The sequence below is a fragment of the Lepidochelys kempii genome, chromosome 3 (assembly GCF_965140265.1).
Source record: "Lepidochelys kempii isolate rLepKem1 chromosome 3, rLepKem1.hap2, whole genome shotgun sequence".
Lineage (NCBI taxonomy): Eukaryota > Metazoa > Chordata > Testudines > Cheloniidae > Lepidochelys > Lepidochelys kempii.
Genome location: NC_133258.1, coordinates 167,622,749 through 167,641,236, shown reverse-complemented (window position 1 = coordinate 167,641,236; position 18,488 = coordinate 167,622,749). Strand labels below are relative to the sequence as shown.

Sequence of the window (18,488 nt, the reverse complement as noted above, 5' to 3'; positions counted from 1 at the left end):
GAACGCAGGCCATGGAATCTCACCCATCAATTCCTATAACAAACCCCTAATTTACGTCTGAGCTATTGAAGTCCTCAAATCGTGGTTTAAAAACGTCAAGGTGCAGAGAATCCTCCAGCAAGTGACCCAGGCCCCACGCTGCAAAGGAAGGTGAAAAACCCCCAGGGCCTCTGCCAATCTGCCCCGAGGGGAAATTCCTTTCCGACCCCAAATATGGCAATCAGCTAAACCCGGAGCACGCGGGCAAGACTCTCCAGCCAGATACTACAGAGAATTCTTTCCTGGGTAACTCAGATCCTACCCCATCTAACATCCCACAGGCCATTGGACATATCTACTGCTAGTAGTCGAAGATCAATTAATTGCCAAAATTAGGCTATCCCATCATATCATCTCCTCCATAAACTTATCAAGCTTTGTCTTGAAGCCAGCTATGTCTTTTGCCCCCACGGCTTCCCTTGGAAGGCTGTTCCAGAATTTCACTCCCTGATGGCTAGAAACCTTAGCCTAATTTCAAGTCTAAAATTCCTGATGGCCAGTTTATATCCATTTGTTCTTGTGTCCACATTGGTACCGAGTTTAAATAATTCTTCTCCCTCCATGGTATTTATCCCTCTGATATATTTATAGATAACAACCATATCTCCTCTCAGCCTTCTTTTAGTTAGGCTAAACAAGCCAAGCTCCTTGAGTCTCCTTTCATAAGACAGGTTTTCCATTCCTCAGATCATCCTAGTAGCCTCTCTCTGTACCTGTTCCAGTTTGAATTCATCCTTCTTAAACATGGGAGACCAAAACTGCACACAATATTCCAGATGAGGTCTCACCAGTGCCTTGTATAACGGTACTAACACCTCCTTATCTGTATTGGAAATACCTCGCCTGATGCATCCCAAGACCGCATTAGCTTTTTTCACAGCCATATCACATTGTAGGCTCATAGTCATCCTGTGATCAACCAATACTCTGAGGTCCTTCTCCTCCTCTGTTACTTCCAAGTAATGCGTCCCCAGGTTATAACAGAAATTCTTGTTATTAATCCCTAAATGCATGACCTTGCACTTTTCACTATTAAATTTCATCCTATTACTATTATTGCAGTTTACAAGGTCATCCACATCTTCCTGTATGATACCCCGGTCCTTCTCTGTATTGGCAATACCTCCCAGCTGTGTGTCATCCGCAAACTTTATTAGCACATTCCCGCTTTTTGTGCCAAGGTCAGGAATAAAAAGATTAAATAAGATTGATCCCCAAACCGATCCCTGAGGAACTCCACTAGTAACCTTCTTCCAGTCTGACAGTTCACCTTTCAGTGTGACCTGCTGTAGTCTCCCCTTTAAGCAATTCCTTATCCACCTTTCAATTTTCATATTGACCCCCATCTTTTCCAATTTAGCTAATAATTCTCCATGTGGAACTGTATCAAATGCCTTACTGAAATCGAGGTAATTTAGATCCACTGCGGTCCCTTTGTCTAAAAAGATCTGTTACCTTCTCAAAGAAGGAGATCAGGTTGGTTTGATATGATCTACCTTTTGTAAAACTATGTTGTATTTTGTCCCATTTGCCATCGACCTCAATGTCCTTAACTACTTTCTCCTTCAAAAATTTTTCCAACACATGTCAAACAGGCCTGTAGTTACCCAGATCATTTTTTTTTTAACTTTCTTAAAAATAGGAACTTTGTTAGCAATTCTCCAGTCATATGGTAAAATCCCTGAGTTTACAGATTGATTAAAAATTCTTGCTAACAGGCTTGGAATGTCATGTGCCAGTTCCTTTAATATTCTTGGATGAAGATTATCCGGGGCCCCCAATTTAGTCCCATTAAGCTGTTTGAGTTTGGCTTCTACCTCGGATGTGTTAATATCTACCTCCATATCCTCATTCCCATTTGTCATCCTACCATTATCCCTAAGCTCCTCATTAGCCTTGTTAAAGACTGAGGCAAAGTATTTATTTAGATATTGGGCCATGCCTAGATTATCCTTAACCTCCACTCTATCCTCAGTGTTAAGCAGTCCCACTTCTTTCTTTGTTTTCTTCTTTATTTATATGGCTATAGAACCTTTTACTATTGCTTTTAATTTCCTTTGCAAGGTCCAACTCTACACGGCTTTTGGCCTCTCTCACTTTATCTCTACATGTTCTGACCTCAGTAAGGTAGCTTTCCTTGCTAATCCCTCCCATCTTCCACTCCTTGTAGGCTGTTTTTTCTTAATCACCTCTCTGAGATGCTTGCTCATCCAGCTTGGTCTACAACTCCTGCCTATGAATTTTTTTCCCCTTTCTTGGGATGCAGGCTTCTGATAGTTTCTGCAACTTTGACTTGAAGTAATTCCAGGCCTCCTCCGCCTTTAGATCCACAAGTTTTTCAGTCCAATCCACTTCCCTAACTAAATTTCCTTAATTTTTTTAAGTTAGCCTTTTTGAAATCAAAAACCCTAGTCACAGATCTTCTTCAAGACTTCAATCTTGATCAGTTGTGCCATCCTCCATCCTGAAGTCTATCTCCCTCCTTACTCAGGTGAAGTCCATCCCGAGAGAACAGAGAATGCTTCCCAGTGGCCATACATCCCAAAGCCCTCCTTATAGCGTCACTGCCTGAGCCATCTGTTGAGCATCATAATCCTGTCACACCTTCGTTTCCCTTCTCTAGGAACAGGCAGAATCCCACTGAAGATCACCTGAGCCTCTATTTCCTTTAGCGTCTTTCCCAGCCTGGCATAGTCTCTCTTGATACATTCCAGTGAGAATCTAGCCGTATCGTTTGATCCCACATGAAGGATAATCAATGGATTCTTTCCCGCTCCCGTTAGGATCCTCTTCAGCCTCAGGTCCACATCCCATATCTTAGCATCTGGCAGACAGCACACCCTTCTGTTCTCTGGATCAGCTCTTGTTACAGGCCTGTCTGTTCTTCTCAGTAATGAATGCCCAGTCACGTAGACCTGCCTTTTCTTAGCGATGGTGCGATTCTCCAGTCTATCCCCTGTTCCATCTGGCCGCAAGTCCTCTGGATTCCTATTGTCCCTTGCAATCCCCTGCAACCCATCCCGTATCCTCCTGGGGCTTATATTTGGGGTTTTCTTCCAATAGGATTATCTGCTCTTCTTTTTCTCCTTGCTCTCTCACCTTCAATGACCATCTGCTGTGCCCCTTCTTCATTTTCCAACTCTGCAAACCTGTTCCTGAGCAATATTTCTCCTTCACTGCCCCGTCCTTTCCTCTGCCTGGTTCTCCTAGTCACATGCTTCCACTGTCCACTTTCGTCGCCCATCAGTATCTCCTCAGATTAATCTCTGATGAACTGGACATCAACATTCACTATTTGAGAGAAATAGGTCTAATTGAGCAGATGGTGTTTGCCTCATTTTTCTCAAAAGTAACTACTTCATCCAATTAAGGAACAACCTTCATGAACTCTAAAGTTACTCCCATGCAGCCTTCCCTTCATGGAAGGAGGGTGGTGGTTTCAGTGCAAAAGCTCATGGGGATTAGGGGCAAGGGTAAAACAGTAAATAGTTAAGACTTATCAGAGACCAGAGACTATAAGGGACCACCACAGTACAAAATTAATTTCCAAGGCTGGCATTTTCAAAGATAGACACCTATATGGCATGTTAACTACATGCATGCATCCCTGCACACAGCTTATTATTTGTGTATGCAAATATGCCTGCAGGGTCACATTTTCTATCACTGGCCAAAGCCTAGGTACCAGGCTTTGCTCATGAGTCCTCTACAGAGCTGGAGGGATGGAGTTCTACAACCAAGAGTGCAATGTGCAAGAAGAAAACTAATCAACAGCCTCTACAACAGTCTCCTTAACTACCATGGCTCCCTAGTCGGGAGACAAGCCAATCTGTTGCAGCTCCACTAAAGCTTTAAGTTTCCTAGTCCCACCCCTAAGGAGTCATGCTACCATAGGATGCAGCCCCAGGCTGAGAAACGCATTTCTGTGGTGCTTGGGCATGGACCCTATTTGATGATCTCTCCAGTCTGCCCATGCTGAGCAGCAGAACCTCAGTAGTTCTGCAACTTCTCAGGCTCTACATTTCCTCATTAGGAGTGAGGGAGCAACATTTGGCTTGGACACACACAAATGAGGTGGTTAGCTGTGCAGTTACACAATTTACTCTTGCAATGTTTATGTTCACACATACACGTCATATTTGCAGAAACTTGCCATTCAGAGATTAGCCTAGGAAGCATGTGCGTGCGTGCGTACACGCACACCCTCCCCCCCACACACAAATATCTTATTGTCACATACATATTGTCAGTGCTGTTATAACTGGGGCAATTGCAGGAAAACTCTGATTTTGCTACCAATGACTTTATGAAGGCATACAATACAAAGCAGCAGTATTGAGGACGGTGAGCTGACCAAGTGGTTTGAAGTGAAAACTGGAGTCAAACAGGTATGCATATTCAGTCCCATACTTTTTGCTCTATACTTAGAAAATTTCTTGTCCTATTCCCTTAACATTGGTGGAGGCCACAGGATATCAGGGCAAATGATTAATCACCTTGACTTTGCAAACAATATCATAATGGTACGGCCCCTGGAGGAATATAACCAAGAAGCCACAACTAACCTATACACAACAGCCACAGAATGGAGATGAAAACTGAACAAACAAAAAGACCAAACTAATTGAACCATCAAAAATTAAGAAACAGGCTAAGCTCATCATTAACAGTGTCAACATTGAACAAGGAGAGAGTTTTTGCTACTTAGATTCCATCATAAGGTATGACAACTACTATGAAAACAACATTGACAAGTGGATAGCTACTGCCAGGAGAACGTTCACTTGCCTAAATAAAATTGTTTGGACCCTTAACTCACCATGTCCATGACCGCTAAAACTAGTTTATATACAATGCGCATTGTACCCATATTACTTCATGGGTGTGAAACATGGGTACTGATAAAGCATCTGGGGCAAGAGCTGCAAATATTTGAAATGTGTTGTGTCAAGGTTCCTCCCCCACTCTGAACTCTAGGGTACAGATGTGGGGACCTGCATGAAAAAAACCTCCTAAGCTTATCTTTACCAGCTTAGGTCAAAACTTCCCCAAGGTACAAAATATTCCCCCCGTTGTCCTTGGACTGGCCGCTACCACCACCAAACTAATACTGGTTACTGGGGAAGAGCTGTTTGGACGCGTCTTTCCCCCCAAAATACTTCCCAAAACCCTGCACCCCACTTCCTGGACAAGGTTTGGTAAAAAGCCTCACCAATTTGCCTAGGTGACTACAGACCCAGACCCTTGGATCTTAAGAACAATGAACAATCCTCCCAACACTTGCACCCCCCCTTTCCTGGGAAATGTTGGATAAAAAGCCTCACCAATTTGCATAGGTGACCACAGACCCAAACCCTTGGATCTGAGAACAATGAAAAAGCATTCAGTTTTTTACAAGAAGACTTTTAATAAAAAAATAGAAGTAAATAGAAATAAAGAAATCCCCCCCTGTAAAATCAGGATGGTAGATATCTTACAGGGTATTTAGATTCAAAAAACATAGAGAACCCCTCTAGGCAAAACCTTAAGTTACAAAAAAGATACACAGACAGAAATAGTTATTCTATTCAGCACAATTCTTTTCTCAGCCATTTAAAGAAATCATAATCTAACACATACCTAGCTAGATTACTTACTAAAAGTTCTAAGACTCCATTCCTGTTCTATCCCCGGCCAAGACGACTACAGACAGACACAGACCCTTTGTTTCTCTCCCTCCTCCCAGCTTTTGAAAGTATCTTGTCTCCTCATTGGTCATTTTGCTCAGGTGCCAGCGAGGTTACCTTTAGCTTCTTAACCCTTTACAGGTGAGAGGAGCTTTCCCCTGGCCAGGAGGGATTTCAAAGGATTCAAAGGGATTTCCTTCCCTTTATATTTATGACACGCCCCCCAAATCTCAGCTAGGGTGAAACACTGGCTGGGATTTCTTCCTGGAGCTCTAGGAAAAACAGAGTTAATAAGACACATGCATCTCTAAATATACTACCAAGTACATAAAGACTAACAATATTTTCCACATCTCAAGGACGATTTTAACCAGTTGATTCTGGGAAACTTTCACGGGAGAGTGCATCAGCCACTTTGTTAGAAGCTCCTGAGATGTGTTGGATGTCGAAATCAAAATCTTGGAGAGCTAAACTCCACCGAAGAAGTTTTTTGTTAGTTTCTTTGACGGTGTGAAGCCACTTTAGTGCAGCATGGTCGGTTTGCAGGTGGAAACGCCGTCCCCAAACATATGGGTGTAGCTTTTCTAGAGCATAGACAATGGCATAACATTCTTTTTCAGTGACTGACCAGTTGCTTTCCCTCTCAGACAGTTTTTTGCTGAGAAACACTACAGGGTGGAATTCTTGATCAGGTCCTTTCTGCATTAAAACTGCTCCCACACCACGCTCGGATGCATCTGTGGTTACTAGGAACGGTTTGTCAAAGTCTGGGGCCCTTAGTACAGGGTCAGACATGAGTGTCGCTTTAAGCTTGTTAAAGGCCTTCTGACACTTTCCGGTCCACTGAACAGCATTTGGCTGTTTCTTTTTGGTTAGGTCTGTCAGTGGGGCAGCGATTTGGCTGTAGTGCGGTACAAATCGTCTGTAATAACCGGCCAAGCCTAAGAAGGATTGAACCTGTTTCTTTGACTTTGGGACAGGCCACTTTTGGATAGCATCCACTTTGGCCTGTAGGGGGCTGATAGTTCCTTGACCCACCTGGTGTCCAAGGTAAGTCACTCTGTTTAGGCCTATTTGACACTTCTTAGCCTTAACAGTTAGTCCTGCCTCCCTTATGCGCTCAAGGACTTTTTGTAGATGTTCCAGGTGGTCTGCCCAGGAATCCGAAAATATGGCCACGTCGTCAAGGTAGGCGACTGCATATTCTCCTAATCCTGCTAGGAGACCATCTACAAGTCTTTGGAAAGTGGCGGGTGCATTTCGCAGCCCGAAAGGGAGTACATTAAATTCATACAGCCCGAGATGTGTGATGAAAGCTGACCTTTCCTTGGCAGATTCATCTAGCGGTACCTGCCAGTACCCCTTGGTTAAGTCCAAGGTAGAGATGAACTGGGCCCGTCCCAGTTTCTCTAATAGTTCATCTGTGCGTGGCATTGGATAGTTGTCTGGGCGAGTTACAGCATTTAGCTTACGGTAGTCCATGCAAAAACGTATTTCCCCATCTGGTTTGGGAACTAGAACCACTGGAGATGCCCATGCACTTTCAGAGGGGCGGATTACACCCATCTGTAACATATCCTGGATCTCCCGTTCTATAGCAGTTTTAGCTTGAGGAGACACCCGGTAAGGTTGGACCCTAATTGGGTGAGCATTACCTGTGTCGATGGAGTGGTATGCCCGTTCAGTCAGTCCTAGGGTGGCTGAGAACGTTGGCGCGTAGCTAGTGCACAGCTCCTGGATCTGCTGTCGCTGCATACGCCCAAGGGTCATGGAGAGGTTCACCTCTTCCACACCACCAGCACATTTCCCTTCGTAGTAAACACCTTCAGGCCACTCAGCGTCGTCTCCTCCCTGGGCTGTAAACTGACAAACCTTTAATTCTCTGGATCGATTAGAAGAGCTGAGAGGCGGTGGGTTGCTCCGTGCCGCCGTCCAAGCTCTCTGGAGGCTTTCATCTGCTTCCTGTTCGGTCTGGAACTGTTCCCTTGATGCTGGAGACATCAGTCCCTCATTGGATTGTGGACCTAGGCTTGGTCCCTCTGGAAACGATATAGGGAATGGAGCTGTTTCTGTTGCCTGTGAACCGCTCTCCGCTGGTGCACTATGTTGGGATTCAGGCTCCGGCTGAGCCTCTTGTGTTGAGTTATCGGCTGCTGCCAGTTCAGGTTCAGTGGGGCCCTCTGGTGTTGAGGTTGCAAGTACTGGATTCAGTGCTGGCACGGGGTCTGGTGTTGGTTGTTTGGCTGGTTCCGGTTCTGGGACTGGTTCCGTCTGGGTCTCTGGGACTGGATCCACTACTGCTGTTGCAGACATTGGCCTGGGGTCCAGGTCCATCACCTCTGACTGGGTCCTGATAGAAGTTTCCGGAACAGAGCTAGGCCTCACGGCTTGTTTAGCCTGGCTGCGGGTGACCATTCCCACCCTCTTGGCCTGCTTCACATGATTGGCCAAGTCTTCCCCCAACAGCATGGGGATGGGATAATCATCATAGACTGCAAAAGTCCACATTCCTGACCAGCCCTTGTACTGGACAGGCAACTTGGCTGTAGGCAAATTGAAAGAGTTGGACTTGAAGGGTTGAATCGTCACTTGGATCTCTGGGTTGATTAAATTGGGGTCCACTAAGGAAGCATGGATAGCTGACACTTGTGCTCCGGTGTCCCTCCACGCGGTGACCTTCTTCCCGCCCACGCTCACAGTTTCCCTCCGCTCCAAGGGTATCTGGGAGGTATCTGGGCCTGTGGACCTCTGGTGTGATTCCGGTGCAATGAACTGTAATCTGTTGGGGTTCTTGGGGCAGTTGGCCTTTACATGCCCCAGCTCGTTACATTTAAAACATCGTCCAGCTGACGGGTCACCGGGGCGAGGTGGGTTGCTGGAGAACGGGGTGGTGGGACGATAAGGGGTCTGGAGGGTTCTTTGGGAGGTAGGTGGGGCTTTGGGCGGCCCCCGGTAATAGGGTGTGGTCTGGGGTGGTCCCTTCTGGTCTCCGCTCCAACTGCGACCAGTTTTCTTCTTCTCTGCCACCTCCACCCATCTGGCTCCAATCTCTCCTGCCTCGATTACAGTTTTGGGCTTCCCGTCTAGGATGTATCTTTCTATTTCCTCAGGAACACCCTCTAAGAATTGTTCCATTTGCATTAGGAAGGGCAAATTTACTGGAGATTCAACACTTGCTCCTGATATCCAGGCATCCCAATGTTTCACAATGTGGTAGGCATGTCGGGTAAATGACATGTCTGGTTTCCACCTTAGGGCTCGGAACCTCCGACGAGACTGCTCGGGTGTTATCCCCATTCTGACTCTCGCCTTGGATTTAAACAGTTCATACTTGTTCATATGTTCTTTAGGCATTTCAGCTGCCACCTCAGCTAAGGGTCCACTGAGCTGCGGCCTCAGCTCTACCATGTATTGGTCAGTAGAGATGTTGTACCCAAGGCAGGCCCTTTCGAAGTTTTCTAAGAAGGCCTCAGTATCATCACCTGCCTTGTAGGTGGGGAACTTTCTGGGATGGGAAGTGGTACCTGGAGAAGAATTGCTAGGGTTTGTTGGTATATTCTGCTGGGCCTTTATCCTCTCCACCTCCTCCACATGCTTCCTTGCCTCCATTTCCCTCTTGTGGGCAGCCTCCTGTACCTCCTTCTCCAGCCGCATGAGTTCTATCTGTCTTTCATGTTCCCTTTGTTTTTCCTCAGCCTGAAATTTGGCTAATTCCAGCTGTAGTCGAGCTGAGGATTTGGCCATTCTAACCTCTCTGTTTTTAACTAACTTTACACCCGAGGTTTAGAAATAAACAAACAAAACTTGGCTGTAAAATTTTGCTGTGCTGGAATAGAATACCTATTCTCTGATAGTGATTGTCAGCCTACAGAAAAAGACAATTCCCTTGTCTCTGCTCTGGGCCCAAATTAAAGCAAAAAACCTCCAACTACTTGGAAACCTGCTTACCCAGCCCAAAGAAAAAGCAAATGGGTAGAACACACACCCCCTATTTACTTTTAGGAAGAAAAGAAAAAAAAACCTCTGGGTTGGAAGACTGTGAATTTCCCTGCAGGAGTTAAGTACCCTGCCTCCAGGCAAAGAAAACCTGCAATTCACAAGATAATCCCCTTTTGTCTCTGCTTGGCCACAAAGCAGAGAAAAAACAATCTGCTTTCAGTTTCAACTGCTTTCTGGACTTCCTTTCCAAAGGAAAAAAAAAATTCTTTTTAAAATCTGTATTTCTAGTTCAAAAAATCTCAACTGGATCTCAAAATGATTTCAGGTTAATCCCACCGCTGTGCCACCATGTCAAGGTTCCTCCCCCACTCTGAACTCTAGGGTACAGATGTGGGGACCTGCATGAAAAAAACCTCCTAAGCTTATCTTTACCAGCTTAGGTCAAAACTTCCCCAAGGTACAAAATATTCCCCCCGTTGTCCTTGGACTGGCCGCTACCACCACCAAACTAATACTGGTTACTGGGGAAGAGCTGTTTGGACGCGTCTTTCCCCCCAAAATACTTCCCAAAACCCTGCACCCCACTTCCTGGACAAGGTTTGGTAAAAAGCCTCACCAATTTGCCTAGGTGACTACAGACCCAGACCCTTGGATCTTAAGAACAATGAACAATCCTCCCAACACTTGCACCCCCCCTTTCCTGGGAAATGTTGGATAAAAAGCCTCACCAATTTGCATAGGTGACCACAGACCCAAACCCTTGGATCTGAGAACAATGAAAAAGCATTCAGTTTTTTACAAGAAGACTTTTAATAAAAAAATAGAAGTAAATAGAAATAAAGAAATCCCCCCCTGTAAAATCAGGATGGTAGATATCTTACAGGGTATTTAGATTCAAAAAACATAGAGAACCCCTCTAGGCAAAACCTTAAGTTACAAAAAAGATACACAGACAGAAATAGTTATTCTATTCAGCACAATTCTTTTCTCAGCCATTTAAAGAAATCATAATCTAACACATACCTAGCTAGATTACTTACTAAAAGTTCTAAGACTCCATTCCTGTTCTATCCCCGGCCAAGACGACTACAGACAGACACAGACCCTTTGTTTCTCTCCCTCCTCCCAGCTTTTGAAAGTATCTTGTCTCCTCATTGGTCATTTTGCTCAGGTGCCAGCGAGGTTACCTTTAGCTTCTTAACCCTTTACAGGTGAGAGGAGCTTTCCCCTGGCCAGGAGGGATTTCAAAGGGGTTTACCCTTCCCTTTATATTTATGACATGTTGTTTGCCCCACGACAAGATTAGATAGACTAAAGAAATGAGGACACCCATAGAAGTACAATGAGCAACTACAATGGTTTGGCAATGTTGCTAAAATGACCGAAAACGGACTGCCTAAAATTGTTCTGCATGGAAATAATGCATGGAGCGGCAGGCAGCGGACATCCAGGGAGACAGTGGTACAACATGGTATATGAAGCAATCCAGGAAACTCCCCTACAGGGTCCAATGACAACTCAAAACAGAGGTGGATGGAATCCTCTCATAACTTTGGCCCTACCCAGCCTTGGTGTTGGAAGGAGGAGACGATTTTATGAAACTCTCATCCAAAATGCTTCTGGTTCCCCCTATCGAATAAGAGATTATTGTATTTCTCACTACCATTTTAGAGAAGTTTTGGGGATTGCCTTCAGACTTTCAAATATGTTAAACCCACTATAGGTAACCCTTGATTTCTATGAGAATTCCTGGACCGTAGTAGCCTTTCATCAGTATGAATATCACAAAGAACCCAAATGTGGGTCATCATAGATTAGTTAGTGTTTTTAACCAGGAACCCTGGCACTTGATGAGAATGACATTTGCAAAACCTGCAGGCTTGCCTTTGCTTTTAGTTTGTTATTCATCCCCAGACTTATGCACAATCAGCACGAGTTCAAAGTACCATATTACAAAGATTGATTCTGAGGATAAGTTCACCTTTAAATATTTGTTTTACCTATAGCGGGTCGCATTATTTTACACACTAACAATGGCAGCTGTGCAGGCATGTGGAAGTGATACCATGTTTTATTCATTATCCAGCATTCTGGAAGTTGTGTATGAATGCAAAAATCAATGGAGCTCAGACTTGAGAATTTATGGACTGGCACAACCATTAGTCAGTGGTATATTCGTTAGTCCTTGTTATAAATGGTGAGGCTGATTTTTTTGTTTTTGTTTTATAGCCATAAAGATTGGCGCTTAAGCTTCCAAAGTGTCAGTTACTGAAAGCTACATCATATGCTCTCTGAGATTCTGATAATTGGAGACTTTTCATATTAAAATAATTCTAGAAGGTGAAATGAGTCAGATGTGATTTAATTTGAATCTTGCTATCTCCAAAGTCATTCTCAGCAGTACATATCCAGTATTTCCATGTTAAACAGGGGAAGCCAGGGATGAATACTTTTTTTTTTTTAAACTATGCAGAATTACTTTTTGTTGCTGGACCATCCCGCTGTACTGTGTGCCCTGGGTGTCCCCCAACCATCCTTCCCAGTTGGCTTTACATCCTTCCCTGAAGTCCACAGAAAGCAGTATTTGTGAGGATATGATCAGTGCCACTGCTGATCAGTAGCGCTGGACGTTACAATATCATTCCTCCTGGAGAACTGCTGCTCTGGACAATACCCCCTCAAGTTGCACTCTGGGATCCAGATGGCAGAAAGCAATGCTAAAGAGTCCCATTAGGAAGTCAAACAGTCCCATGTTCCTATGGGACTCCAGACAACTATCTCCAGGCTGCATCTGCTCAGCCCATCTCTAACAATGTTTTAAGCGCGAGAGAGCAATGAGTTTGTTTTAAATCACATCATCCACCATTTTGAACAATAAATTAAACAACCAACCAGAAGCCTGGTGATTGGAACGTTGTTGTAATTTCCTGAATTAATAACCCTGGAACACACATCATGCTCATTTCTCTGCTAACAAAAGGAAAAACAGTATCTCTATAAAAGTAGGCACCTAATATGAAGGGACTAAAGAGAATTTTCTTTTGTTGAAGGGGTATTTGTTATCTCAATACACACAATGGGAGTTGTGCCTGTAAATCCAATGAATTAAGATGAGAATAGTCCCCCTAGTAAAAGGTAGATCCCAAACTATCTTATTATTAGAATAGCTAACCTATATTAATAACCTATACCCTGTATGTCTACATGGTAATCAATACCCCTATTAATATGTGACAGGAGCAGCCTGTGCACCTTGTGCACAAAACCACATAGTTAAAACATGCTCCTCTCTCTGAGGTCAGGCAACTCCCCTTAGCAACATGACCTTGTTTCCTCCCAACCTCCTTTTGGGTGGCATGCATCCCTTAGGGCCCAGGATATGACCAATCCCTACACCCTTGGAGTACAGAGACTGCAATTGTGCCTGGCCCCTGACACGGAGGGTGAAAAGGAAAGCAAGGCTGCCTGTGCCCTGTCCTCCTGGATACTCAAACATGATCAGTGCACATTCTAGCCCTATGAGAATATAAAACCTATCATCATCAATGCACATTTTGTTTGTTTGATGTAATCTTAGCATCTCAATAATTCAACAGCTAAAAATATCAACATTGGGAATTAAATAGTTAGCGAGCCTGGAAGAGCTTTAAGTAAGTGATACGTTTCCTTCAGGTTGCATTCTCTCACCTTTTCAGTATCTATCCCCCTGGACATTGACCAAGTGGAAACGATATAGTCCATCACACGTTCGCTCAGACCTTTGGGTACTTGGTAGAGTTTAAGGAAGTCCCGGACACTGTTCAGCATTTCATGGTACCGGTTTGTGTTGGCATACATTTGCTGGAAGATGGTTGTCACGTTACCAAAAATGGTGGCATACAGAAGTGCTGTAAACAAAAGAAAAAAAAAGGTCAGTAGGCATTTTCCTAAAGTCTCAAGGAGCAGCAGACTGGAGAGCTATGTAATAATACATTGTGTTGGTTTGTCTGCCCTCTCACAATGTCTGTGTGTCCATATAGCCAAGGGCAACGGTAATGTCAGGTCCTCAGAAGTATATGTGATCACTTCACCAAGTTAGGCTGGTAAAAATCTTATAAAAACACAAATACAAACATTTCTTGTAGCACTACAAATTCAGGGTGGCTGTATAATTTATGATGGTGAGTATTGGGAGGTGAAAGAATTATCGAAACATATTCTATACATTTGTCTTTGACCATCAAACAATTCAGTAGCATCAAAAACCATATAAAAACAAAATGTAAGATAAAAGAATGTTAAGCCAAATAGTTTGACAGCAAATAGTTTAAAATTTCATCTATGGTCTATCGCTCCAGCGTTAAAATGCCATCAGTGACACATTTCCAAGCTTTAAATGCATTACTACAATAGTCAGTCGAGCCATCATTATCCACCTCAGCGTGACAACAACAATGCATCAAAGCACAAAATGGAATAGAATACACAACCACCACAGGTCAGTGATTTATAAATGCAAGTGTAATAATGCAGATTTTTATGTATTATGTTTTAATATTCTTCAGGCAGAAGGAACAGCAAGGTCTCAGGTAAGAATGAGAATTAGAGCAATCCCCGTCCCCAAACATAGAATCTGGGGTATGCCTTCTGACGACAATCAGTTTACTTACAATGGCCACATGGTTTATTTATTCAAAATTTGTTAAAGTAATAAAAAATGAGTCTTTTTTTATTTCCTTTAAAAAAAAAATCAGAGGCAGAAGGTCAGATACAGACACAAAGCGCTTAAAAAAAAAAATCCATTCACCCAAGGCATTAGGCTGGGTGAGTGTCAGCCGGAATGCCTGCATTCTAATGATGTACACGGTGCTGGAGTTACACTTCATGGTCACAATGTGAGGCAGCCTTTCTCAAGGTCTCTTACCTCATCTCTGTGCCCTACCCAAGCCACCTGTATGTAATCATCACTGAGAAAAGAGACCTGGGGAGCATAGTGAAGCACCAGATCAGCTCAATGAAAGGAAAGCCAAGAAACCATCAGAGTAGATTAGACAACCAAGGGCACAGTCAGCCTGAGAGGGTATCCAAGCAGCAACTGAGCACTGGCTGAGCAGCGGGTACCTGCTTCTAACCCACCTTGTCTCCTCCGCATTTTTTCTGCTTCTCTGTTTGTCATTTCCCTGTCGTCGTCCCCCCCCCATCTTCTTTCCTTTGTCCTTTTCCCTTTTTCTCTCCTGCTTCACTTCTCTAAGAGAGAATCTCATTATTTAGGCCAGGACTACAGCACCTATTTAAATGGTTTTACTCTGTTTAGCAGGGCTGAATTAAGGCAATCTGGGAGTCTAAGCACACCACCCCACAGAGGCCACCCTTTGGCCCTACCCCCACACCTCTAGGCCATACTCCCACAACTGTGGCCCTGCTCCTTCAAGGAGTAGTCTGCCCCAGAGGAGGAAGGACTCGACCCCCTTACATACCTCAGAATGGGGGCCCCTTCTAACACCAGGCCAGCAGAGCCATAATGGTGTGGCAGCTGCAAGAGCCTCCATAAACAGCATCCCCAATGGGCTCATGTTGGCTCCTGAGGGTAGAGGGTGTCAGAATTAGCAACCCAATAAAGTGAATAGAGTAGCTCTCAAATCAATTTGGGGTACTACTTTAGCCTGCCTACAGATTCAGGCAGCACCAGTTACGCTTGGTTCATGTTTCCAAGGTTTTGTTCACAACCACAAGGCTTAGAGACATAACTTTAAAAAACATGAAAGCTCATATTTTGAGGTCATTCCATGACTCCAGAGGCCAGGACCCTAGGTACAGATCTGTAATAGTGCTTATGTTTCAATCCAGTCCTGCCTTTCTGGGGCTCAGCACCTAAATGTTTAAACTGCAGGAAGGAGTCACTTGTGAGGCAGCCTAGCTGCACAGGTGCTGTTCACTCTGGCAAGTAGGCTTAGCACTTGGGTTACTTAGAATCAAGTACATTTTTAAAGCTCTGTACACCATACACAGAACATATACCAGTGACACCTGCTTTCCATAACTGCGTCGGCTGCTCTTAAGCCAACTAGAACACAACAAGATTTTATGTCTGATAAAGTCATCATCTTCTGTAGGTACTTGCAGAACTGTCCTTTTCTCCCTAGGCCATTGAGATCAGATGAGCAGGTTCAATCTGGATTTAGTCCAGTGCAGGGCCTTCTCAGGAGGACATGGCTATGCATGGCTATGCACTCCTTGAAGATGCGTAACCATTTTCAGAACTCATAAATCCTTTCTGCTTGAACCAGCTTGCCCATTTTCCACCTACCCTTCTGCACAGATGGAGAGGGGGCTGGTGCTAGGGGAATGTAACTGGACCACTCACCCTACTTCAGTCACCACTGTATACAGTGTCCAGGGGTCCTTTTGATAAATAATTTACTGAGCTCTGATACTTATGTATTCATGGGCCAAATCCTGAGGACCTTAGTCAGTTTCAACTCAATCACACCTCTTCTGGGATCCATAGTGTCTTAGTATAAGCACTGCTTAAAAGCTGAGTAAGGTCTTCAGAATTTGGCCCAACTTACTATACATAACCCTATTAACATACATATATTTGCTAACTTAACCATGTAGAGCAATCATAGCAGAACACCATAAAGAAAAGAAAAACAGGAAGGCCGGGGTTTTGAATCAGATAACCAAGAGCTGGTTGGACCTTGGACAAACCCCTTGGACCACTTCCTCATCCGTTTTTATTTAGTCCTTATGCTGACAAACCCTTCCATTAAAGTCAAGGGGTGACTTGATCACACTAAGTACCTACAAAACTTTAATAATGGGCTCTTCAATCTAGCGGACAAAGGTATAGCAAGATCCAATGGCTGGAAGTTGAAGCTAGACAAATAAGGACAAAATGCTTAACATTGTGCAGAATTAATAGAGCTGTGCAAAAAAAAATTCAATGAGCAGTTTATTTGCTGAAAAATGCAGTTTCTGGTCACAAAATTCAGGTTGAATTCAGCAAATAATTGTGGCAGAAAAAATGAGGGAGTTTTCTTTTTTTTCCCCTTCAAAAAAGCCAAAATGGTTTGTTGCAACATTTTCTAAGAGAAATGTTTCAACTTTGTTTTGAAACAATGTTTAATTTAGAAATTTAGATAGATTTAACACAAAGGGTAAAAATCACTCCAAAAATAAAATAATGTTTCAGATCAGATTGAATAAAATTTGGAACTGGGAAGCAGGGGGTCATTTCAGCAAGAAAAAAAATTGTTTTTTGGGTCAACCAGAAACAAAACAATTTTTGGTCAAAACTGAAAAATCAGTTTTTTGTCCCGCTCAAGTTACAAACCATTGGAACAACTTACCAAGGACTCTGGTGGATTCTTCATCACTGGCAATTTTAAAATCAAGATCGGGTGTTATTCTGAAAGATATGCTCTAGTTCAAACAGAAATTCAGGGACATCCTGTGGCCTGTGATATGCAGGAGGTAAGACGAAAGGATCACAGCAATCCCTTCAGCCTTATAACCTATGAGTCATTGAGAGCTCTGCCTGAATTTGCATTAAACAAACACTGAAGGAGGACTTAGGGCATTTGGCCTCTTCTTGTTAGTATTTTTCCCTCATTCTTTTCACATTTCCTAAAGGGGGAAAGTTAACAACTTTCTGGTCAATCTTTGCCCCATCAGAATGAGGTTTTGTCATCAATGAAATGAATAGTAGGTAACAAATCCAATCCCCCCCCCCCCCCCAAGATATGTTACGTGTTGGGTTTTACACCTACGATAATTACTTTATATTGTATTACATGACATTATGTTGTAAAATCACAAGGCACAACACAACTAGGGGAAGCAAACAAAATGTGTCATATTAAATAGGATAGCTAATCAATATCCAATTGCACTGTTTCATGCACTATAACCAGTTGTTGTTGAGAGCCAACACCTATCATTTGATTTCTCTGCTGATGGTAGAAATACATAAATATTTTAAAGCCAATGCAAGCAGCAGAAGGTATCCCACAAAATATGGCAAATAGGAATACTGGTTTGGTTTTTTTTAAAAGGTAGAGTTATGCTTTCAAGGGCAATCTTTATAAATTTTAAAGACATGACTAAATTAAAAATAGCATTAAGCAAATGGCTAAGACATCAGAGGTATGATTATGTCTGACCTAGCTGAAAGGAAGAGAAAAGGTGGCTCTGGGTCCTATTTATCTTTAGTGTAGCAAAGCAAAGCGCTACCCAAGCTGACTTAGGTACAGAATGGACCTAGAAAAAAACAAGTCCTTGCAGTGATAGTCCCAAATCAAAAACAGATCTAACTCCAGATCTGAATCCAAACTTTATATATAAAGGAGCCCAGCCAAAATCAGGGATCCAAAACCCCCAAAATGTGAGTGTTTACAGTGCAGATTTACACTTCCCTAAATAAGCCCATTAAAGAGAGAGATTCAACCCTCAAATCTGGATATCCTCTCATGTCCAGACACAATGTTCTAGTCCATCTCAGCTTTCATAGACCCAACCTTTGCACTATGTCCAGGCAAATGAGCTTAGCACAAAATGGCTACATGGGAGTTGCAGTAGATGTTGATGCCACTTCTGAAAGAGAAGGGAGATTCAAATGCTCCGTTCCCCCTTCTCCAGGCACATCTCTACCCCTCTGTTCCTTCTGTATAGGGATACAGAAGACCCTGATTGAAGATGTGGTCTCTTGGAGGTGCAGACCTCCTGCACGAGCTCTTCAAATCCTTCCACACCCTTCTGCTGCTGCTGTTAAAGGTTCTACACAGCTGTGAACAGTGGACAGAATTTTCCCCTTCTTGTACTTCTTAAATGGCTTTTCTTCCACCAATCAAAATCAAGATTTCA

At 43.4% G+C, this 18,488-nt stretch overlaps 1 protein-coding gene across 1 annotated transcript in view; it reads right to left on the bottom strand.

Annotated features, from left to right (window-relative positions):
- KCNH1 (potassium voltage-gated channel subfamily H member 1) overlaps positions 1 to 18,488 on the bottom strand; it is a 312,972-nt gene that overhangs the window by 143,351 nt on the left and 151,133 nt on the right. Inside the window, exon 8 of the mRNA XM_073335290.1 lies at positions 13,332 to 13,531. Within this exon, the coding sequence (XP_073191391.1) occupies positions 13,332 to 13,531 (200 nt within the window). The remainder of the gene's footprint in view (positions 1 to 13,331; positions 13,532 to 18,488) is intronic.